The sequence below is a fragment of the Pelmatolapia mariae genome, linkage group LG3_W, assembly GCF_036321145.2.
Source record: "Pelmatolapia mariae isolate MD_Pm_ZW linkage group LG3_W, Pm_UMD_F_2, whole genome shotgun sequence".
NCBI classification, from domain to species: Eukaryota; Metazoa; Chordata; class Actinopteri; order Cichliformes; family Cichlidae; genus Pelmatolapia; species Pelmatolapia mariae.
In genome coordinates, this window is record NC_086229.1 from 90,953,385 (window position 1) to 90,978,999 (window position 25,615).

The window sequence follows — 25,615 nt, forward strand, 5'->3', positions numbered from 1 at the left end:
AAAAAAAGAGGGAAACAAATGTCAGACTGTAAGTATTCAATATCACTGTCCTATCATTTTCTCGGCCCGTGATTCATCACGGTTGACGACCACTGCTGGCAGCGCTCTGAACTGGCACGGCAGGGTTGCTATGGCGACACAGCAAGAGGGGGAAGAGCACCTGCAGTTGGCAAGACAGCAGCGTTTATCACCTGCTGGGGAAGCAGGGTCGCACCTGGCAAGCTGACCACCCACACATGTACTAATATGCATTTATTCAGACGGAAATATCTTACAAAATTAGTCCAAGTCAAAGTTTAAGGAAGTCACTGCACCACCTCGTGCATGGGATCAGTAACCTTTTCTTAACAGATTTCCTCAGTTAAACATTTAACACCAAAGTTCCCATTTTAGCTGAGAGGCTTTTTTTTGATGAAATCATGAACAAAATTTAAAGAAAGAGTGAAATATCTTAAGAGGTTTTTCGACATTTCTGAGTGGTGTTTTTCCGAGAAGCAGAAAAAAGACTATTAATTTGCTTTGCTTGATTTTAACAGCCCATTTTTAAGGTTTTGCATCTTTAATAGGAAACAGTGGGTATGGGGTTGAAAGTCACAACTCCAAAGACAACCAGAAACACAGAATATTGTCAGACCTCTAAATATCAGACAGAAATGCTTAATGAACTGAAAGGTGACGGCAGGTCTGTGTGTGGGTGTGCTGTCTCGCCCTCTCACGCTGTCACTTTGTATCCTGTGTCGTTTCAGTTAGAAAGAAGACGTACAACCTGACGTGCCCCGTTATAATTCTCAGGATGAGACAGAGCACGAAACTTTTCTTTCTTTCCCTCTTTTCTTTTCATTTAGTTCAAACTGAGGTCTTTGAAGACTGCGGTGCCACCTTGTAAACAAAAATCGCACGCAGCCGTCACTGCTGGAGACGGCCTCGTGCTATATGAGCGCCTTTGTAACAGACGCTTGTAAAGAAACGCGTTTTTTTCAAACCCTTGCATCCAGTCACAAACAACTTTGTTCCACCGTGCGTAGCGCTGCCTTTAAAAAGCAAAACAAGAATTGCAAATATTGCATTAATGATTTGAAAAGCGTCTATGCTCCACATCTGTGTGCTAATTACGTGTCATGCGCCATCTAGAGTGCCCAGTTATATTAATCCACAGCACGCACGCACTTGTCAGTGTAGTTGCATCAATCTGGTGTTAATTTTTCAGCCACATTACGTATGATTGTGACAGTATTCGCCCCGATGAGACGCGGGCTAAAGGTTAGAAGAAAGCAATTTATACATTTAATTATTCATTATCCGTTGCAATTTGCTGCATGATAATATGTCAGTTGTTTCATTTTTAAAGTGTGCACTTCTCAGCTCAGAACCTTTAAGAGATCATTAGCAGCTGTTTAATATACAATGCACTCTTTGTTCACAGCAAACCTGCAGCTAACCACTAATGTTTCTCTCTAGGCATTTATAGGGAATTAATGAAGTGTGCACGGTCAGTTAACTTTGCTTTTGTTTTTTCTATCGCAAAATCTCACCAAAGCTGTAATTGCACCACCGCCATCGCTGAGGTAACTTTAAACTGTCCTAATTTGCGGTTTATCTTGTTACTTGGATAGATAATGGACTGTAGCACTCGCCAACTCTATCTCACTATTCGAATGGCTCATTACATTTATCATATGCCTCTGTAGATTTTAACAAGCAATTTATTTTGATCTAGAAGCTAGAATATAAATGGTGTCATAGCATGCTGCAGCAGTGATTAATAATCATCATTTCAGTTTGCATGAAGTAATGTTCAGTAAAACGGTATCTCTTTAATGTCCTTGTCAAATTACCTTTTCCCTCTGAGCAACATTTAAAGAATTAAATGACTTTATAAAGCAGCTGAGTTGTTGCATAGTTTATTTTCACCTCTATTTGCAAACCTAATATCCCTTATTAGATAAGAAATACGGCGCGCTAATAAGGTTTTCTCTGTTCTTTAAACTTTGTCTGCTCATTCTGCTTGTTTTTACAGTGCTCGGTTTAACCCCGTGGCTTTATTGATCTGTGCAGCAGAGTATACTGTTTAAGATCCACTGGGAAATGCACACAAACACAATTACCGCAAACATTATAGAGTCATAAATCCATTCACTAATCATGGGTAACGCTGTGTTGTTGCATTGTTAATTATAAATCATTCATGTTTTGCCGTGAGTGATAGAAGTGAGGAAATTTCACCATTACCTTTCATAAATTCCAGCATGTGTGGACACTCAAAACCTTTGAAATTTATGGTATTTTCTTTCCATGTTATAGGCTTTTAAAAATGTGTAAAAAAATAAAATGAAAATTAATCCGTTACACTGCAGCAGTATCTAGTGAAAAGGGTGAGTATTTGGCATTAACGGAAATAAACTCCGCTTTAAATTTAGCTTGTGAAAGTTGGTTATAAATCCAGAGGGTGTGCAGCCCAGTGTAAAGTTACCTCTGAGTGTGCCAGCTCTGCCTCACTGTATAACAGGGTGATACAGAGAGCATCTCCTCCATCACATAACAAGGAATAAAGCTTGTTAATTATCCTCACAACCATGCTAGAGGCCAGCCATTGTGGTTTCAGAGCTGTAGCATCTTTCTCCTCTTCATCATCTTTACTTAGCTTGCAGGTGCTACTTCAAAACATGAAGGAGCAACTGACAAACACTTATCCTTTACCCTGGCACAAAATAATCGGAAAATTTAAAGGCCACTCACTCTATCATCATGCAAGACACAACTATAGAATTGGAAACAATCCACTAGACCGCAGCTGTGTGCCAAGGCACCGGACCGAGACGGAGACATTGCAGTTGCATGACTGATTTTCTTTCTGCTTTTTTTGTTTTGTTTTTTTGCTTTTTCACAACAAAATGAATAGAGAAGTGCAGTATAGCATTTTTATGCTGTACTCATACTGTAGAGCAGTAACTGGCTCCGTGTGTGAAAGAGTGCCTAAATAACTGATTGACAGGCAGTAGCATAAATTACCTTGGCAGACAGTGAATTCCCTGCACCTGTAATGTGCTGATGGACTAGTAAGGACAAAACGTTCTCCTCAGATCAGCTGAACACAGTGAAATGCATCAGAATGTTGTGTTTTAATATTATTGTTTAGCTTTTTATATGTTTCTAAGAAACCCAGCTCGACTAGTGAATAAAGCGATTTTTAGCTGTTAATGCAGAATGCAAATAAAATATCTTTAGATGTTTACTGCTCAGTGGCAAAATAACATCTGAATCTCTCCATCATATGAATATGGCATATTTAACAGGAAGTGATGAGGTACTTGTAATAAAGTAACTGAATATATTACTTCAGTACTTTATGGCATTTCATGCTGATATGGATTTGTGTCATTTAATTAACATTTGACCTGTGTTAAATTTAACTGACTAACACAGCAGTTAGGTACATCTCTATAATGCTTTATAATTATAGGCGTTACATTAGACAATGATTGAAAGCATGACTTGGCATGTTTTTGATATTTTACATGCTTGTCACAAGAAGGTCACTCGTGGAAATTTCTGTTAACTTTGAATTATCAGGTGATCCAGTGCCATGCAGCTTTTATATATGCATCATACATGCTGCATTTATAACCATTATGTACAACATGATGGCACAGACACTGATGGCGTGTTAGCTTCAAGGTAGTGCAGTCCAAACTGTGCATTTTTTGTTTAGCTCAGATTATTAAAAAAAAATCTTAAATGTTACTGGAATGGTTTTTGGTTTTGTTATGGTTGATTTTTTTCTTTTAAATAGTTACAATTATACCAATGTAAATAAGTGGTTTCTGGAAGCACCACGTTTTCATTGATTCTTTTATTTACAGCATTATACTTTCTCTATTGCACATATATATTTTATATGTGCAAGTGGTTAAACTGTACCTTACTAAAACCACTAAATGAAAAACAAAATGCAGATTTCATTATCACAGGAATTTGCATATATTAATTTAGTGATGCAGAAAAAGAACAAATGTTGTTATCCCTGGTCGTAATCTGCACTGTCTCTTTTTTATGCTGCTGGAACTACACCTGCTGTAACACAGAACACATACTAAGAATACCTGTTCAATCAATAAAATTAATTTCACATTTATTCTCTAAGAAACTACACCAATTTCCACGTCTCCATGTTTAAATAGCTTTAGTTTAAAGTTTCAAAGTCCTAATCTGCAACTGCCACCTTAGAAATAAATAAAAATAATTACATTAAATTAGAATACTTTTTTACTACATTTTGTTTGGAATAGGAAGCACTCATAGGAATCCTTTTTGCACAGAAGAAGAATAATATGACCTGCAAAACGTCCATTTTTATTGAACATGTCCACAGTCTAAAGTTGTGGGTCCTAAGGTCTTCCAGTTTGCAATAATGCCACCAGTTGCTAATAGTTTCATCCATGCAGCATATCCCCTAATGTGGGCTACAGGTCAGGCTACAGATGTTGTACTTCCTACACTGTCACAGAATGTTGGTAATAGTGTTCAGTCTCAGTGTGACAGAGCTTTAATCGTGAACATTTACAAACTTTCGGCACCCAGAAGGGAACATTGTGAGCTTCGTGGATGTCGGGTTTTGCTGCAGGCCTGTTGGTTTGGATTGCACAGGTGTACCTAATAAGCACACACTGATGTAGAAAGACACACACCAGAAAGGGATTATCAGATTTATCCCCTCACCCAGTGATTTGCTTGAAAACAACATGTGCGCAGTGTATGCAATGATTAATCAGCAGTCGGCTCTACAGCGGCAGTGCAAAGACAGGAAGGGAATGAAAGGACAACAAGGCAGACAGCCAGGGACAGAGAAGGCGATTGTGTTCACTTTATCCATGTTTGCTCAGTTTAGCACAGGGCAAATATTAGCCCGTGTACTCAGCAGCCATTCTTCTCTACTGGGCTTCAAGCTCACACTCTGCCCACAGAGGCTAAAAGGCAAAAGCATTAACTCTTCATATTAACTACACACTATTAAGCACTAGCAAGGTCTTAGTTAATACTTCATTTATAAAGCATCACTCCTCCTTAGTATGGCATTCATAAACATGAATAGAAATGGTTTAGTCTTGCTTAACATGTATAACATGTTTAATGAAAGCATTTCTATATTTTTAAATGAAGGAGAAACTATTATTAGACCAAGTACAAACAAGTTATGTAAGAGCTGTTAGTGATTCGTGCCACTGTTTAGAAAGTCTAACTAATTATTAACAATGTGGAGTTGCACATTTATACATATGCTGATTATGAAACGAGTAAGTTGTTTGTTCGGGTGTTACTAGAAGTCTTTTAAATACTTATTTTTGTTACATTTTAAGATTAATTCAGGCAGTTACTTGTTGTCAGTTCAATATTTTGTGTGAGCACAGCGGATCCCTAACTGAAAGGTCAGCAGGACCTCGAGACTCAAATATGTCTCAGCTATCTTCACAACAGGAAGAAGAAACAATCACAAAATGGCACAGAACATACAAATATTTATTGCATGATGAACATAATTCACTTAACATTTGCAGAATACTGAAATGTAAGCAGGACCAGAGTCTGAGTTTGTAAGAGGGTTTAAGAGAGAAAGACAGACGATGAGCAGCTGGAGCCACAGGTTACTTTGGTGGTGCACACTTTGTATTGTTCACAATTATTTCTAAAGCTCTGTGAAATATTCACTACTGTTTTGTGATAACCGTATTCATGTTTTATTATTCAGCTTCAATATATTTAAGTTAAAATACCCCATGGGGTGCTTTAACTCTAAATAACACCGTGAACCATTAACAGTGTTAAATGATGTAATATTAGGGTGATGTGATATCTAATATTTTTTTGGGAAATTGTCAAAAAATCATATATAAAGTATGTAAATTCTGTCATTAAACATGTTACATATGAGCTTATTAAGCAAGATTATAGAATTATATGCCCTACGAATTAAGTATTAACTAATACCTTACTAATTTTTAACACTGTGTAATTATTATAAAGAGTTACCGGCAAGGGGAGAACAGGTAGAGGGCGAATGATAAAGGAACAGTTGGGGAGTTATCCTGGTAACAGAGAGAAGCATAAGGCAAGTAAGAGAAATTAAATAGAGAGCTAATGATGGCAGAGAGTAATGAGAAGAAGCTAAAAAGAGGGCAGCCTCGCATACATCCAGCCGTCTGTGGCCCGCACCAAAAGGTTTAAGTCAGGATAGATTATATAGTTTTTTAAACTGCTGCAGGTCTTTCAGTGAAAGCACAGCTTGGCACTTATATTTCAGCTCCTATACTGTCTGCTTTTCTTTATCACACCAGGAAAAGTGCCCTGTTTAAGTCTATTCAAACCACAAACTGCACAATATGCACCACTGCTGTTTTCAATTGTAGGAAGTTTGGAACCACAAGAGAGGCAAAGCGAGTGAAAGAAAATGGGCTGATGCTCTATTTTTTTTTTTTTTTCTTTCTCGCAGCTTTGTTGTGCAGTGCAAAGGAAAGAAAGTGATGGAGTGAGGGAGGGAAAATTAGGCTTCCTAGGACAGAAAGTAGAGAAAAGTGAAAACAATGAAGGCAGAAAACACTTTGCTCTTGATTTTGTCCGAAGGTCACAGTCATTCCCTTCAATTTCGGCCAGCTGCCTGCCTCGCTTTTCCTCAACAGAGAGGAACACACACACACAAAAACCCCTCAAAATGAACAGAAAATGAACATTAATACACGTCTCGCCCATAGCGATCCACAGCTCACACAGTCAAAGTGTGAAAACATCAAAAACAGAGAGACAAAAAGAAGTAATCTCCCATTTCAGCTTTTTCTCGCAGTGTATACTCAGGCATGACAAATTGTATGTGCAAACTGTAGATGAAAGGAGACAGCAGTAGAGATGTTGTCTCCTCTGCTGTCTCAGTGTCTCAGCTCTGTTGTTTCATTCAAAACTCCAGATATTTGCTCAAATGTTTTCGCTCCCTACAGGTTTTTACGTAGTTGCACAGTCACAAACATTTTAGTGCTACAATTTATGAATGTAATGTAGCATACAGTCACATCACTCATCAAATACCAGTATGCTGAGGATGGAGTCTTACCAGGTCCACTGGGTATCTTGTAGTAAACTCAGAGTGGGACTCAATGGAGTCTAAAATTTAATGTAATATGTAATTAATATTCCACCTGGAGCTGATTAGCTGATATGTTGCACTCCTCAAATAGTTTTGTCTTTTTGTAGAAACCTTTAGGACATGTATTCTTTTCAAACACAACATCCTATATATAAGTTTTCCCTGTGTTTGGACCAGAGGTTTTGGGTCTAAACTCAAGAGCAGAAAAATGGAGCCACTGCAAGACTGTCAAAGAACATGGTTCCTCTTATATGCACCAAAAGTTAGTCAGTCTCAATGTTAGAGTACTTAACTTTAAAATTGAAATGATTCTCTTTAGAACAAGTGAACAAAAAATAATATGTCTGGGAAGGTTCTCAGTCATCCAGGTCATGGTTGTCCAGTGAGCTTGGAAAGAAAATCGACTGGACTTCTTAAACATCTTTTATCTCAGAAGCTTCTTGGGTTCTAAGAGCAATTGGTGGAGAGTCCCAGATTTTTAAACCCTACTGGGAGTGTCCCTTGGAGGGTTGTTGACCCACTATCGATCATCTGCCTAATCACATGAGCCAAGGTGCGAAAACGAGTGTGGGTCACTATCAGCCAAGTTTTCGGATGAACCCATTGTGAGACGTTGTCCCACAATGTCATGTGACTTTTTACTCTTTTGATCTCATCCATCAGCTCATCCATTTACATTCTATGAAGGCTTGAAATATGAACCAGGAGCAAGGGTAGCTTCTTAGGTCTCAGCTTACGGCATCTTTATTGTACTTGCAGTGTATTCACCTAATTATGTCACCAGCTTTGAGATCAGCCACTTTTGCTGTTTGATAATTGATTTACTCACACTGATTTCAGGCAGGTTTTAAAGTGCAAATGCATTTTCTTGATTTATTTTTTTGTCTATAATGTTTAACTTATTTCGAGGTGGACTGCTTGTCAGCATTTAAGGATTTTGAAAATAGTACTTTCATAAATATTTGATGGAATAAGTTTAAGATTTATACATTCATTTTATTTTTTAAATTAACAGCACAATTCTAATTATTATTTCATATCTTTGTACATTTTTGACCTCGTCAGAGCATCAAGTAAGAGAGATAATTAATACAGTCCCACAAAATGTACCCATACAATGTCAGAAAGGATTATTATAGTACAAAGCTACTAAACAAAAGACAGATTATGCACACTATTCAAGGACTCAGCTATCTCATTTCACAGTTTGCTGACTAGGTTTAGGCTCCCAGACAGGAATGAGCTCCAAACCCATTTTATTTGGAGTTGATGCACCTTTCACTGTCAGACGCAAAGTACTCTCAGTGTCAGTTCTTTCTCTAAGATCATTCACGAGAGCGCATGGATCAATTGGATTCTACCAGACCCATGTTAGTAACTCCAGTCAACTCAGTAATGAGCCTCTGAGGAGTAAAAGAGCTTTCGATGAGGGCAGACAGATTAGAAAATTGAGGAAAAAAAGAAAAAGGAAGGTTACAAGCTAAAGCGAGAGAAATGATAATTGGAGATACCGTAAGGTGAGGCAACAGTCATTCATTCTTGTAGAAAGTTATATATAGAAAATAAGGTTTTATTGTTCTAATGGCTGAATTGCCATTTTAGCTTTATTACACTATTTCACATCTGTATTGCAAGCTTTGGAACTGGGATTACAAAGATACAATCAATAGAAATTTTATCATGAGTTAATATAGAATTTAACATAGAATTCAGAAACACCTGCTTCTTTAGTTTGCCAAGTTTCTAATATCTTTACAAAACCAAAAAAAAGTCATTTCAGTCATCACTTATTGCTTTGGTTTTTCCCATGAAAGGTGTTCAGTATAATGAGGTTTTGTGGCAGGGATTACTGCCGTATCTTAGAGTTAAATGAACTGATGAAGGACTGTAGGGAGCTGGTGAAAGCAAATTGAATACAAAAAAGAGACAAGAATGGAGGAATCAGTGTGGATAGGAAACTTTATTGGTCTTGAAAGACCCCCGCTTCCTGGTTCCAAATTAAGTCACCTAAACTTAAAAATATCTGTGTCTGGGCCTACCAGTGCTTGTGGTAAAAGTGATGAATCATGGGTGTATGGACATTGATTTCTACTGTCAGAGTAACAGAGATTCTTTTCTGGCTTTGCCTCAGGGGGATCCCCACCACCACATCATCACCCTAGCTTCACTGCTGTCACTCCAAACGCTTCATTCTTTCCTTTTCTCCAGATTCCACTTCCATTTCTTTTCATTGTCTTTTTGTTACAATGATAACACAAAAAACTGGATCATCACTTCATACCGGCATTTCCCATTCTCTCTCGCTTCTGTTCTTTCTCTTCCTATACCTTCTTCCTCTGTCTGCTTTATCTTTTCCATCCTCCATCCATCTCTGGGTAGTGACTGGAAAAGGCCCTTGACATTGCTGTTTTAGATGTTCCGGTTTCACTTTGGCATCTTGATAAATTTAATCTACCTTTACACATCTCTTGGCGGCTAGTGAGACTGAGTGGTAAATGATGACTCTATTTTAGCACTAAGGTGGCATATTACCTCTGCACCGTCTCTTTGATTTATTCATTTTTTATTTGATTAAGTCGTGAAAGACAGAACGGTCACTCGTAATGGATTGTTTAAGACGATCATTTTATTTACCTGTGGTGATCGGACCTGCAAAAACCCAAAAAAGGGCAATGCTTTAGTATAAAAAAAAGTTCAGATGAGTTTGGTGCCCTTAGGCAAGCGTACTCGTGGAGGAGGCTGATCTTGGTGCAGTCTGAAAATTAAAAATTGCATCTGACTTGCTGAAGCTGCCAGAATCGATATTTAGATGCCAATTAGATCTAAGCTGAAAGGACTCTGTTATAGTGAGAAACCCAGTTTTGCAGTTTTCTTCATTGAGTGCCTCAGTAACCTGTTGGACTACGGTTTAGATGTGCTTACTTTAAGCTGCCTCAAAACGTGATGTGGCAACCAGAGGCCCCAGGATTACAAGCGAACAAAACTGCTAGCAATGTGGAGCGGATTGTTTCTGTAATAAATTTTCTCAGCTTTAAGATTGAAGCTCATCATTGAGATGAGCTCATATATATTGTTGACCTGGTTGTAAATAAATTAGTGTTACCCAAGCAAATACATAGGCTGGTTCTTCTATAGTGGTGCTTGAGCATTCAAAGCACTTTATACAACAGGTTTCCATCCATCCATCCATTCGCTTCCGCTTATCCTTTTCAGGGTCGCAGGGGGTGCTGGAGCCTATCCCAGCTGTCATAGGGCGAGAGGCGGGGTACACCCTGGACAGGTCGCCAGTCTGTCGCTGGGCTAACACGCAGAGACAGAAAACCATTTGCGCTCACATTCACTCGTGCATTCACGCCTATGGGCAATTTGGATTAATCAATTAACCTATCTCCACAAGCCAAGAGCCCATGGATACACAGGTTTCATTCACACAAAACATTTTCATTGTCTAAGTGCTTTATATCTAACATCAGGGTTCAGTATCTTACCAAATGATGACATGCATATGCAGAACCCAACCACCAACCTTTGATTAGTAGATAAAGTGCTTCTGAGCTACAATCACCCCTGAATCTGTCCCTCACAACAAAACAGAGCCCCCCCTTCTCTGGGGGTCAGTGGTTAAGGTGTTTATTTTAACTTGTCGCCCACCCTTACCTTTAGAAACACATCTGAAAATGCAATAACATTTTTAAAAATGTAAAAAGCTGATTTAAATTTGGTCATGTTCCCCTTTGAGATCACTCTCTCATGCAATTCTGGACAGCTTTGAAATACATGAGTTTTTTGGTCACACATTTCAGATTTCCACCTGCCCCAGTCGCCAGATTTGCCTCCCTGTGAGTCCTTCCTCTTCCCCAAAATGAAATTCAAGTTTAAGGGTCATGGTTTGGAAGGTAATTCCAGCCTGCATCACAGAGGCACAAGTGCAAGGGAATGGAATTAAACTCCCACTGAAGTGATCTGAAAATATTGAGAAAACAACCTTAACCTCTTAAGCCCCAACGCCCCCTGATACGGGGGCAAAAGGCAGGAGATCAGGTAGGCTTGGGGCTTAAGAGGTTAAAGCCCAAATTTACACCAGGTCGGCATCGTGGTTTTTATGGGGCAGTACTCAGAAACTCTTGATTACAGATCCTATTTACAGTAATATCAGTAATATGGACTCATCTGATTAACATGGTGGGGGGAGTTTTGTTTTCAAAAAATTTAGATATTAGTAGGAAAAGTAAAAACACAAATGCCAGTTGTAACAGAGCATGGGTACAGTTACTTTTCAGATGCTTTGTATCGTCATTCACATCCGGATCACAAGGATAATGCAAAAAAGTCCCCATGACAGTGTGCACGTGTATCTATGAGCTCTTGGCAGCTCTGTAAACAAGGCCGCAGTGTGTTGAGGTACCAAGCAATCTCACTCAAGGACATTCCCACGTTTGCATACAAGTGTGTGTGTGGTTTGGGGGTTTTTTTTTAAGGCAGTGAGCAGGTCAACTGTCAGAACTAGGGATGGGTATCGTTCAGGTTTTATCCGATACCGGTGCCAAACCGGTACTTTTGAAACGGTGCCGGTGCTTAAACGGTGCTCGAACCGGTGCTTAAAGAATGGAAAACACAAACTTTGTCCAAAATCCTCTCATGTTTAGCTGTTTTTTTGTAAAAAGATAACAATGTTAGCCTTTTCTGCAGCTCTAGGGCATATATGGTATCACTCTTGGCTGGAAGCTGTTTTCCACTTTTTCTTTGGTCATTTTAGCCTTTCTGTGCGCTGCTTTTCGGTCTGGTTACTACCGTTTATGTCAGAACCGGTGCATACCAGTACCCATCCCTAGTCAGACCTCCAAGTATTATAGTTATTGTGCTGAAGGATACCATCCATCAACAGTCTCAGTGGTACGGTACATGAGCAGTCATATCAGTACTTACTATATGCGAGTCAGCGTTGTTTTTGTTGAGAGTGGCAACAATCAGGGTTATAGTGGACGGTATTTTGGTTGATTTGTGTTTTTTCTCTCCTTCTTAGTATGTTCACTGTTTCTTCCCTCTGTAGTATTTTGGCTCAATGCCGGTATGTGTGTGTGTGTACTCGGGGACAAATAGGCAAGCCCAGTGTGAGTCATGCTCTGACAGGAGATTCAGACACATCAGTGTATACTCTCTCTCTCACACACACACACACACACACACACACACACACACACACACATATGTATATATATACATGCACTCACATCACATCTGTCTAAGTCATTGATTTTTCAATGAGATCTGATTCACTGTTAGAGTGGCCACTCATCATTTGCAGTGCAAATGTGCTCTCATAGCCATGACCACTGCTGGAAATAACTAGGCAAAGAAAAGAGATCGAAGAGGATATGAAGTGCCTTTAAGATGAGGTGCTCAAGGTGACTGCAAGAGACCACGGCAAGTACATACAAATGTTAGCTGAGCAGAAACCGAGAGAAGGTGTGGCAACGGAAACCATGTCTTCTGTGCAAAAGCGACTGTTTTGCCACAGCCCTCCTCTTTTTCCTAAATAAACCAAATCAAAATGACACATGCAGCTCCGTCTGTAACAGCACTGTGTCATTTGAGGTGACTGATAAGAAGGGAAGACGTGAAATCTGCGCGCTACAGAGCAGTTTACTGATTCAAAATGGCTGCTGGCCCTCAGCAATTCCTTCTTTCTGTCGCAGATACTCTGAAGACGTTCAGTGAACGGACAGTGGATGATTTAGCCGGCAAGAAGTCTACATGTTATGCAACCACGTATTTCTCCTTACATAACGCTGCAGTTTCTAAGTGGAAGCTTAGCCCCACTATACTGTTCTCCATGTAGCAGATGCCACAGCGGATCTGCACTCGCAGGCATTATGCATACATGTTGACAAGCTGATTAGCCAGGAATCAGGGCAGGAATTAAACTCATGAGGAAGATGCAGAGATACCAAGTGATGGGGTATCAGCTTGCAGAAGTCTGTGGGATATTTTAGGGAAAAAAATCACCAGTATGAGTCGGTAACTGTAAACAGCATATGGAATTTTACATTAATGCACAGAGTCTGCAAACACGTTAAAATGCTTAGCTCAAGCTGTATGAAATATTAGGCTTTCCTACACCACATGGATGTGTCAAATATTTGTGTACATACATATATAAGAATTGATTGCTTTTTCTTTGGGCACCCAGTAAAAATCAATTTATCATTCTTTTTTTTATCCATGCTGCTCTGCTGGCTGATTCATAAGCTAATAAATACTGCAGTTCTGCACACTTTTTAGTGGCATGTCAAGTTAGTCTCAAGCAGATACAGCCTATGATAGATCCAAATGAGAGAGAAGCTGATGAATCGTTTGCATTTCCAACAGCCAGAGGAGTATTAATATGAAATCTATCAAACCAGCAAATCCCTGAACTGGTCAGCCGTGTTTCAGAAATAATTTCTCCAGGCAAGTTGATACAGCAAAATGCAAAATACCTTGAGTGATTTAAACAACTGCAACTGTCTCTGCCCTAGTCTTGCTGAATCCACTTTCCAGCAGTTGCATCTCTGTTGTTTCCTCTTTCTAACTTGCCTGTTTAGCATTTATGTATCAGATCTAAGGGGGAGATTCAGAAAGACTTTGAGGAAATGCAAATACGTCAAGCAGCAGATGTGTGTAAAGATGAAGCTGTAGGGTGTGTTAGAAAAGGAGAAGATTGAGCAGGCGAGGAAGAAATGAAACAAAGAACCAAATCCTTCAAAAATGCTTTCTCATTCCCCCTTTGTCTATTTTTCCTTTTCTTAATTGACTACCAGCATGTGAGCAAAAGAAAGAACCAGATCTTGACACCTTCAAAAGGAGCTTTGATCTCAAAGCACCTTGAGGCCCCAGAGGATCATCAAGGTTCCCACTGTCCTTTTATCGCACAGTGTTTCTCTCTGCCCCTTGCTCCTCCTCCTCCTCCTCTCGCTCTTCCTTTTCTGCTTGGCGTGATCAGCGAGAGCTCGCTGAGGCAGCCTGATAACCCTGATACACACATACACGCCGACTGCAGCCTCTGCCTCATTCTCATTCCACTCCCGACAGCAGCGTTTACCTCGACGCGCTCTCGCACGCCGCAAGGTCATGTTGAAATATTTCAGACGGAAATGCACTCCGTACTGCTCTTTCTCTGGCTGCCGTGCAGAATTCCAAAGTCAATTTTCTTTTGTCTTTGAGAACAAGGAAGGAGAGACTCTAATGAGAAGATTACAGAAACTTTTTTTTTTCTCAAGTTTTTTTTTTGTTTGGTAGCTAAACTCGATTTACTGTGTGGGAAACTGATGAGCAGTTTGTGCAGTGGTAAACAAATCAGATATTTGGCAAGAACAGCAAGTTTGTACTTAAAGTAATATAATATTCAAGAGGAAATCTTTGATTTTTTTTTCTTGTCCCCAGATGAAACCTTTCTCTGTAAAACTCAGAGCCTCAGCACCAAAACCGATTTTGGTTAAAGTTGAAATTTAATTCTGTCTGTAGGTATTTCATCCAACCCCCTCCACTATTGTAGATCTTTGAATATTTAATTGAATCTCAGTAACTCAGATCCTGGCTTCTTCAGGCAGATCAGATGTAATTGAAAATACATCTGATCATAAAGTAGAGCTCCTGCCCCCCAGTCTACTGCGGACCTGCTCCCTTTGCTACTGATTTACCCGTAGAAAGAAAAGTAAGATGAGCTACCCTCTAGATAAAAGTGGAAAACGTAACATTCTTGCTCCTGACATTAGCTGACAGCTACAGCAGATTAAGGGCTGCTAAGCAGTCGTTGAGAAGCTGTGGTGTTTAAAGAGCAGCCAGGGTTTATTGTAAGTTACCTACTAGTCCCTTCATTTCAATGTTGCAGGCTTGACTGCTCCCAGTCATTCAAAGAGTTTTTCTTTTCCTTCTGTTTCCAGAGATATGTTCGCTTAAGGGAAACGGCCATTAAAATGTCATTACTGCTACACTAAAATCATTTTTAAAAAAGCACTGGTTCCCAGCGGCTTCCCACCGTAATGGGCTCGATACATTCCCTCAGCACCGGGAAGAACTCTAATGTTGCGGAACACAAATGCTAATCTCTCTGTAAATATCACTCAAATTCACTCCCTTCTGCTTTTCAGTTGTAATAGCATGGATTCATTCTGCTGCACCCTGGCAAATTGAATTAATTCTCCAAGCAAGGTGTTATGATTATTCTAAGCTTCCTAGTGCGTGGGCTGTAATGGAGATGATCCTGGCATTTCCGCTCGATCCAATAGCATTTCACTCACCCTCTCCATTTTGTTTTTTCTTTTGCAATATCTAAAGGGTATCAGTACTGAAAGCTTTGATTAAATCGTTATTCTTGTGCACCTCATAATTACTCTAAGACAGTATTCATGTTGGTGTCGTCAAATGTGCAGCATAGTGGATTTTGGCATTCACAACGAGAGCAGGCAGAAAGACTGTGAGGGTCAGTCTATAACATGAATCAACTGATTAAGTGGCTGAGAAGCTGGAAGCACTTTGCCATTCGAGACATCCAATGAGCCTCCTTGCAGAATGAGTCCATCTACAGAGTAGTCCATCAATTTCATATAGATCTAGCTTCATTAGGAGCATCACGTAGGACAGCTGAGCTCTGCTTCCTGTTGTGTTCCACACTGATTCCTTTTGCTTATTCTGGCTGTTCAACTGTGTCTTATGTTCTGCTGATCCCCGCGAAGCATTAATCACAACCAACATGTTGCGCCACCATTTGAGCATGCTCAATTAATACCCTAATCACGGCTGACATCGGTGCATGGCCGTAACGTGGCCTTGGCTAAAAACTATAACAACTTTACACAGCGGCAAAGAGCAGTTAAGATGCACATAAATTTGGCTGATTATACTGATCATTAACTTACTGTACAACCTTTGCACTTATTTACTCAATTAACTGGCTATTTTGAGATCTGTTAACATTAGGGGTGTCTTATTTTCTTTTTTAAAGTACTTAATCAGCCATGAATAATGGAAAACTGCTGCAAGCAAAAGCCACAGGTTCACCCCTGAATATCTTGGCATATGGAAAGTGGCAAAATAAATGCACATACCTAATGAGGTAACGGAATCAATGAAGTTGTAGCTGCAGTGAGGAGATAGCAGTGTGCAAATGTGACCCCACCGGCAAATGAGCTTGACCTGCTGTGACAGTCAGGAAGTGTTGCTGTCTGTAGGATGGGCAACAGTTACCAGAGCAGGGTCTCACAGCTGGGCAAAAGTGCAACAGAGGTTTTGCAGTCAGACAGACAACTTGCATGCAGTGGTGCTGTCTGATATGTCCTCTGTTTCTCCCTTTCTCTCTCTCACCCTTGTTCTATGGCTCTCTGGCAGACTGTAACTCTGTAAATGACTTTGACCTTTCCTGGGACTGAGGACAGGAACCACAGAGGGAGAGGAGAGAGATGGCGGGAGAAGAGAGTGGAGTAGGCGGTTGACTGTAATAAACTCGAAGCAGTGGGCGGCTGTCAACACTAATAGATGGGAGAGGGGAGGGGGGGTCACCCGGTTGATGAATACTAAAGGTGCCTGAGTCCTCAGCAAGTACTCTGTTCCCTTACCAGGCCGGTATGTGTGGGATCTGACGCTCTGAGTGTCATCAGACTACAGGCAGTCGGGGCTTTTTGTGTTGACTGAAGAAAAATATCTTTTGATTTTTGCCAAAGGACAACAAAGGAACAACAGTATTAGTCTATTAGCATGGATTGTTACACGGCTGGATGACTGCAGTTTAACTGTGCAGGGTAACTGCTGCTTAGTTGACAACTCAATTGCTTCAGTCAGTGTAATTCATTCTCAAACACAAAAGACATGATTTTTTTTCTCATTATGCAGTGCCAGTTGGAATCTAGCTACGCTCAACGGGGTATCTTTGGGTAACATAAGTAACAAAGACAACAGTGTTGTAAATAACAATTATCTTGAACACCAGAAAGACTAAAACAACGGAAAGCACTGGTCAAATTAAAATATTAGTTGTTGGTTCATGATGGTGGATAAACAGTTGATACTATTGGGAACACTGATGTTTTTGCAGCCAGCTGAGTAGCTGTTGAGATATTTTTTCCAGGGAATCTATAAATCATCAGACATCTCTAAAGACAGCTTAAATGGCACAATGTCCACAAACTTAAATCTAAGTGACCATTTTAATAGCGTTTTTATAAAAAAGGTAAATAGACTGGTTCTTATAAATCGCTTTTTTCTACCGTATTTTTCGGACTATAAGGTGCACCGGATTATAAGGCACATTAAGCGAAACAAAATAAAGTGAAACTTTATTCAACTCTATCACAATAACTCTCAACATTGTTAAGTTTTAACACATAAAATACAGAACAGTACACTCACTTTTTCAGTTCATTCCTCTTCCACAAATCCATCAAATTGTGATGTTGAATTATCTCACAGCTGCTTTATTCGTATGTTCTACTGCATGACTAATAGCCTAGGCCAGGGGTCAGCAACTTTTAAGACCCAAAGAGCCATTTGGACACGGTTTCCACGCAAAAGAAAACACTGGGAACCGCAAATACTTTTTGACATCTAAAATGAAGATAACACTGTATATATTGCTTTTTACTTTTATGCTTTGTGTGAGACCAGCGCATAGGCTGCAGGCCCGGATGTACTGTCTACATCGGCTGTCTCTCACCCTTTACCCACCCCTGTTGCTTGTCATGTGTTTCTTTGGTGTATTAAGAGTTTTTTCATGTGCTATGTGCAGAGGTGTTTTTTTCTGTCCTCAAACTGATCTCCCTGTTGGAGCTCAGTCTGGGGGGAGTTATTTTTTTCTCCTTATCTTTCCTCATGTTGTGCTTTTCCATGTTATACCTCTCTGACCTGTCTTCCCCATGTGATGTTTGTGTAATGTATGTATGGTCGGATGGGTAAGACGGCGCTGGCACGGCTGGCATCCTTAACCCAATTTCCCTCGGGATGAATAAAGTATGATCAATCAATCAATCAATCAATCAACAACTAAGGTGTGTTGCTTATGAAATTCATGAAGTGCTACAGAGAAAATTACATTTTATTTATGTAATTAACACATTTTGAACTCTTAAAGAAATATAACAAAAGGAAAGACACCCAGCTGAACTAAAATGATCCATGTAGCAAACAAAAACTGTTGTGAGCCGCTACCCTTATATCGCCTTTGGACTTTTGGAGCCTTGACCTGGCTTTTAAAAAATAATTGGAAAAAAAGCACTATGCTGCTAAAAAAGAAAAATAAATATTTGCAAAATTCTGTCTAAATATGTATTTTACCTGGTTAATGTGTGTGGCGGGGCGTGGTCTGCAGCGCCTATGCAGGGGAGGCGGACGCACCTGAGCAGCACCCGCAATCACGCCTCGCCGCCTTAACGTCTGTGCTATCTATGATGTTGTGTTATGTGTCGGTTGTTGTTTTTAACATAGTTCACGGTGGAGAATAGCTGCTGACATAATGTGGATCCGAAGATCCATAATTGGCCTACCTGAGGTTGAAAGTCTCGATAAATGCACGGCATTTAGGCGGGTATGTCAGCTTCCGCGAGTGTGACGCTTATTTTGAGCGATGAAAAAAATAATAGAATATATTTTTATTTTTATATTTCAAAATCACAATAATCTTCCAATTTAGAACTACAAGTTAAAAAAGAACTAACATAAATAAAATACACTTCAGCTAAATACTTCTAATTTATTTTCCCAAACCACACGGAGCCGCACTATAAGGACTAAAGAGCCGCATGCAGCTCCGGAGCCGCAGGTTGCCGACCCCTGGCCTAGAGTTTGAAATCCACTTCGTAAGCATGTCTCTTAACAGGTGCCATTTTGGGGTCCTTGTACACACAGTACGTATTTCTCTGCAAGGCTCCAGACTACGGTAGCCGTAATGCTCCGACAATCCAGCTTTGTAGCTTACCAAAGTCATACTAAAAGATTTTGACTGATTTTTGACGGCCGTGTACCACATAAAATTGGTTCAAGGTCAGTAAGCACAACCAGAATTAATACATAAAGCGCACCGAATTATAAGGCGCACTGTCGATTTGTGAGAAAATTTAAGGGTTTTAAATGCGCCTTATAGTCCAAAAAGTACAGTACTCTGCTTGAGTGCTCAAAGCACTTTATAAACTGTGTTTTTTTCAGTCATTTAGATAAAGCACTTCTCTTTGTCTAAGTCAGGGTGTCCAACTCCAGGCCTCAAGGGCCGGTGTCCTGCAGGTTTTAGATATCACCCTGGGTCAACACACCTGAATCAAATGATTAGTTCATTACCAGGCCTCTGGAGAACTATAAGACATGTTGAGGAGGTAATTTAACCATTTAAATGAGCTGTGTTGGATCAAGGACATATCTAAAAATCTGCAGGACACCAGCCTTCGAGGCCTGGAGTTGGACACCCCAGTCTAAGTCCTTTCTATTTAACATCCACACATCGGGAGCTACTTAGTGTTTAGTATCTTGCCCAAGGATGCTTTGGCATACAGACTGGAACAGGCAGGATTGAACCATCAACCTTATGATTAGTAGATGGCCTGCTCTACTTCCTGAGCCACAGCTACCCTACCTAAAACTGAATATTTAAAACATTTAGATCCTTTAATCGTGCCTCTCAATTCACCAAATCCATGAATACATGAATTGTACCAGATTCTGTTTGAAACCAGATGTTGGGATGGGGCAGTGGACAATGAGGGCTTAATCTTAAAAGAGACCGCGGACAAGCTTTTCCACTAACCCTAACCCTTCATGTTATATTTTATGGGTATATGTTTGAACTTAACGTATTAGTGCATGCTGGTGCATTTTTGTTGACCGTGTATTGCATCAACCTCTGTTTACAGGAACGGGGAAAGGTCGGCGTGATCTTCAACGTGGGAACAGACGATATAACCATCGAGGAGAGCGCGGTGATGGTGAGCGATGGCAAATACCACGTGGTGCGATTCACACGCAGTGGTGGAAACGCCACGCTACAGGTGGACAACCAGCCCGTCATTGAACGTTTCCCCTCAGGTAGGAACAGTGGGCTTGATCTAGGGACTGAGGGAGGGAGGGAGCTGTCAGTATTGGATTAGATCCTTCACAGGTCTGAATTTTCCGATAAGCCGGGCAACAAAGTGGAGAGAGAAAGAAGGAGCTTTGCAAATGAAATATTCATTATTTTAGCCCCCCAACCTATGTGCAACTAAAAGTGATCTTTTTCTCTCTTAAAGACACACATTCTGTTTTATTTATCACGACATTCATATTTAGAGGCTGCTTGCATTATTCCTGGTGATTAAGTCCAGTTCTGGTCTAAAAGGCAGGAAGAGCCAAGCAGCCTTCCCGAGGCAAGACGTTCTCATCTATGTGCAACCGGCTCTCTGTGGTTAGTCTGCCATTGTAGCTCCTGGCACTGTGAAGCCAGCAGTGAATGGAGGCCAGCTGAACGTGAGTATGCCAGCCACGTATGGTTGGTGAGCAAGGTTTTTAGGCAGGATAAACAGGGAGGAAACCTCAAGCTGGGAAAGCGTGGAGGTGTTTTTAACTCAAGCCTTCGCGTCAAGATAAACACGGGTGCAACATCATTTAAACGAGGGCAAACTCCCGATGAGTCACTGCTGGGAGTGTGTTAATTCCCCCACTCTTTGTTTAACCATAATCATAGTATTCTATTTCAGTCTGAAATATGAAGTTATTTTTGGTTATGCTGAAGCTCCCCCTTAATTTCTCTCTCCAGTGTGTTTCCCCTTTGTTCATGGTTGTTCAAAGGAAGACATTTTGTGTTCCCACAACGACTACGCAACACCACGCAGGACTGTCTCATGTTACAAACGAATAAGCAGTGTTTTTATTCCGCACCGATGCTGTCCAATGTGCAAACCTCCACCCGTGCCGAAGTCGATGCATTCTCTTCCCGTTGTCTAAAAGCACTGTCTATGTATCATCATTGTTTCAAACTGCAGGGAGAGCGCCGCTAATGTGGTCATGATATTTACTCTTGTTGACATATAGAGCAGTGGGACTGTGACATTCTCTGTCACAGCAGTGATCCCATATTTTGAAGCTTTGTTTTGGCATTGAGAGAAGCATATTCTCTCGCTCATCCATCAACACAGCAAGGCCAGACTGAGGGGAATGCATCACAGCCAGAAAAGGAAGTGCCGTGTGACAGTTCACTCTTTTCAGTTGTTATTATGATGGAAATGCAGCCCTTTTCACAACAGCACACACTCCAACAAGGAGCCTTCATCTAACAATAGCGCAAACCGCTCGGAAAATAACAGCTGAGCAGCCTGTTAACATTGGCAAGTGAGTGTCATCATCCGAATCTATGTTTCGTTTCATCAAGAAACATTAATGCACATCCCATATCGTATTCTTTTTATTCCTCTTCCCTTCCGCCCTCCTCGCCGCGGTTGTTGTCCTCATCAAACATTTCTTTCCTTTTCCTGTGCTTATAAACAATTGAAGAGTGTGATTTTGTTTTTGTTTGTTAGTTTATTTGATGAGTTTTGTGCTCGGGCTGCCAGGGGCTGGAACTTTTAGGAGGTCATGAAGATGAGAGGGGTCGTGTGGGTGGTAGCAGGGGGACTAAATGGCTGTAGAATAGGTTTGTTTCATTTATGTGAGCTGATTACACTCTAACTTTTTTTGGGTGCCAGGTTTGATTGCTCCCATACCCACTTTGAAAGTTGTGCTCATCATCATATTGCTTGGGGAGTGGGGGGGCTTGTCCTAGGGACATAGACATGTTACACATTAGGAAAGCAAAACTTAGGATGAGGCTTAGGTGCAGACTTCCTAACTGACACATGAGGTGCATAAAGGGAGAGAGAAAGTGATGTTATATTTTTGTAGAGAAAGAAAAAGGAGGTCCCCTGTTGAAACAAGTTCCCATGACCCAGATTGGAGATTTAGACATCTTCTGATTCTCTAAATAGGACAAAATAGTTTGTGCTCACGGTTTGGGACTGTATTCAAACCTACTTCATTTTCTTGATGCTTACATTATGCAGTGTCATTGCTATGTTGTCCCAGCAGAAAACTTATGTCATCTTATGCTGCCGTTGTAAACCAGATTTCAAAAAAAATAGAACAAGTTGTCAACTTACAGAAGTCCAGACGCTTTTCTTTCCAAGCTGCTTAGACAACAAGTTGTCATGAAAAATGCCTGCAATGGTGTGTCTGTTGGATGGTACAGGTACCATATTTGTCTGGTCCCTCTAACAAAACAAGGAAGTGCACTTTCCTGTGAAATCCCCTTCCCCAGAGGGATTTTTGTGACCCACATCAAGCAGTCTCCTCGGCATACCTTTGCAGTTCTGAACCCTATGTGACATTCTGTGCATATAGAGAGTTACATGTGGGATGCCTGGCCTTCTGGTAAAAGCTCCCAGAGGATGAGGCCACAAGGAAGGTGGAGGTAAAACAGAGAATGTAGAACCGTCATTCCTCGTGAAAAAGGTGGCATATTTCCTCTCTGTATCTTATTCTGACAAAAAACACGTTTGTGTGCACTATTAAGTGGCCTCAGATCAAAATATCTGGAGATTACTGAAGATTTTGCATCGCTTTACTCACAAAGCCTTTATTAAAACCCGGGCTGGCCAGCAGCAAGCTTTTAAACAGAAGGCCATTTCGAGGTGATGATTTGGAGAGACAAGATGTTGACAGCGAATGTGGTCGTCACGGGTCAGGCACATTCAGCAGCTAAGCAACACGTCTCCTGACGTCCCACGAAGTGATGTTAGTAGTCCTCGGGGAGTCTGTGTGTCTGTGGGTGTTGTGGTCCATGTCTGATTCTACGTGTGACAGTGCATGCATCTGTCTGGGTGCATCACATAGTACAGCATGTTTGTGTGTGTCTGTGTGCATGTGCACATTGTATTTGATGGACAGAGAGCAGACAAAAAGTGTCAGAGGAACGCTCGGCCAACTAATCCAGCATGTCAGGTGTCCCCGGTGGCTCCTGCAGCAACAGTTATTGGCCCGCCCCACCTCCCATTTTCCCAAAATGGCATAGTGGCTCAATAAAAACCTCCCCGTGTCACACTGAGCACCTCAACCTTGCCTCAGAAAAACAGGCAGATGTTAGCACCGGTGCCATACGGACTGTAATTGTACCATTTCACACCCTAGTCCCTTTATTTACTGGTCATCTGCTGCGAGAAAGGAAGTGGTCTCATGTGGTTAATTATTTTTTATCTTAAAAGGTTTGTTTATGATTTTATGGCATTGCCCTTTAGGAATGTTCATTTCTGAGTGACCAAAGTATTGTTTTCTGGTTTGAGGCCTGAACATTTATTCACAGGAAGCCTGTTTGAGAAGAATGTTAATACAGAAAAATAAAAACTTAAGAATGACTGTTGCTCTGCATCAGTGTTTGTTAGCTTATGTATCATAGTGTTTTTACAGAGATTCACTGATTAAAGCTAAACTGCAGCTTTTAAAAGAAAAAACACATTGTTTCTCTGGCAAATGCAAAGTTACATTTATATATAGGCTTACATGGTCTGATAATTAGGCATGCAGATGTTAGCAGACTTGTAAATTACAGCATGACTAATGTTAAAGAGTCATGTTTGCTCACTTCTTCATAGCTTTTCTTTATTTTTGCTACTGGCATGCCATATTCGTCAAGTATATGTAACTTTGTTAAATGCTGAAACTTCCTTGAACAAAATCACAAGTAGTCACTGAGTAATGTCCATTATGTCCATACAGCAGAGTTTTCTGAAGTGAACAATGGTGCTTTTAGCTTTTTTCTAAGAGGATGAATGAGTCATATAATGTTTTTCTCTAAAGTTACAGAAAGTTGTCTTACTGAAGTGATCTGAAGGCAGTTTATAGTGTATAATGATGGCACTAAATGGTAATTTAAACTTTTTTTGTCATTTGCTGTTGTTAGTTTTTATGGCTGCGGTGATTTTATTTCAGAATGAACTTGTTAATTATGCAGTGGGGACAGGACTGCCACACTTTTTACCATTGATTTTCTGTTAAAGCTCGTGTCTCTGGAGTCTTGCACAGTATATATCATCCATCTATCCATTAATTTTCTCCTGTATATCCAATTCAGGCTTGTAGTTCTGCCTGGAGGTACACCACAAACAGCTCACCAATCCACTGTAGGGCTAGCACAGAGACACAGACAGCCATTTATAACTACAGCCTATTTAGAATGTCAGGAGAATATGTACTTTTGCTCAATGGTGATTCAGAAGCCTTCAGTTTTTGTGGTAGTTTAATTTTATAGTGAGAGACCAAATATCAACCAAAGCCCTGGAAAAAAACTGACTTGGTGGACAAACCCTTGTTGGCAACCACAGCAGTAAGATGTTTCTTGTAGTTGGTCACCAGGTTTTCACAAATCTCAGGAGGGATTTTGGTCCACTCATCTTTACAGAAACTCTCTAAATCCTTCAAGTTTCTTTAGTGCCCTTTGGCCACTCAAAGCTAATGGGCTTTTTTTTTAGCCACTCTGTTGCCTTGTCGATATATTTAGGGTCATTGTCATGCTGGAAGACCCATCCACGACCCATCTCTCATCTTCTCATCCAAGATTTTATGCAATATTGGCCCTTTGGCCCCTCAAACACAAGTAGACCCCAGACAGGCCACCAATTGGGCTAGCACAGAGAGATAGACAGTCATTCATAACTATGGCCTGTTTGACTGTGGGGATGGTGTTCTTTGGGTAGATCAAGTTAATGCCAACTAGCTTTATTTTGGTTTCATTTGACCACAACACTTCATCCCAAGCCTTCTCTGAATTATTTAGATGTTCTCTAGCAAACTTGAGATGGGGCTGTATGTGTACCTTCCTAAGCAGGAGGACCTTGCAGGCACTGCAACGTTTCAGTGCATTGTGGTGTAGTGTGGTACAAGTGGTCTTCTTGGTGACTGTGGTCCCAACTGCCTTCAGATCTTTTATAATGCAATATTTATTTGCTTTTAGAACAAAGGGAAACTGTCTTATACAGCACACCACAAACATACAATATATTGGGTTTCCCGAGAACATTACCCCAAACCCAAACCCTAAGTCCCCTTTCTCCCCCTCCCCACCCCCGTCCTCCCTACCAACACATATCACATTTGCAGCATAACCATGACATTCCAATGACACTACAGGTTAACATAATGAACAAGGAGAAAGGTACAATAGATCAGTGATTTAAAACAAAAAGAGAATAACACAACTCCCTATTGCACATTTCTGAGCAACCTTTTGGTCTCTCTAATTCCCTTTAGCCAGTTTTGGACTGTTAAAGGGTTTGCATGGTTGACCCTAGCTGAGGATAGTTCTAAGTACAAGATATCTAAGAAGGCATATAACCAGTGTTTCACCGAGAGATCATGTGGTGGTAGCCACCTCTGAACCACTAGTTTTTTGGCCGCAGTTATGCCTGCCAGCCACAATTTGCGTGCTTTCATTGTCATTGGAAGCCTAGAGTTAAGCAGAAGATGTAGCAG

General features: G+C 40.6%; 1 protein-coding gene across 13 annotated transcripts in view; it reads left to right on the forward strand.

Moving 5' to 3' along the window:
- The window catches only part of nrxn2b (neurexin 2b), a 661,917-nt gene that overhangs the window by 597,198 nt on the left and 39,104 nt on the right, over positions 1-25,615 (forward strand). For all 13 annotated transcript variants that reach the window (XM_063470250.1, XM_063470249.1, XM_063470257.1 and 10 more), the window contains one exon: positions 19,999-20,170. In XM_063470250.1, coding sequence (XP_063326320.1) covers positions 19,999-20,170 — 172 coding nt within the window. The remainder of the gene's footprint in view (positions 1-19,998; positions 20,171-25,615) is intronic.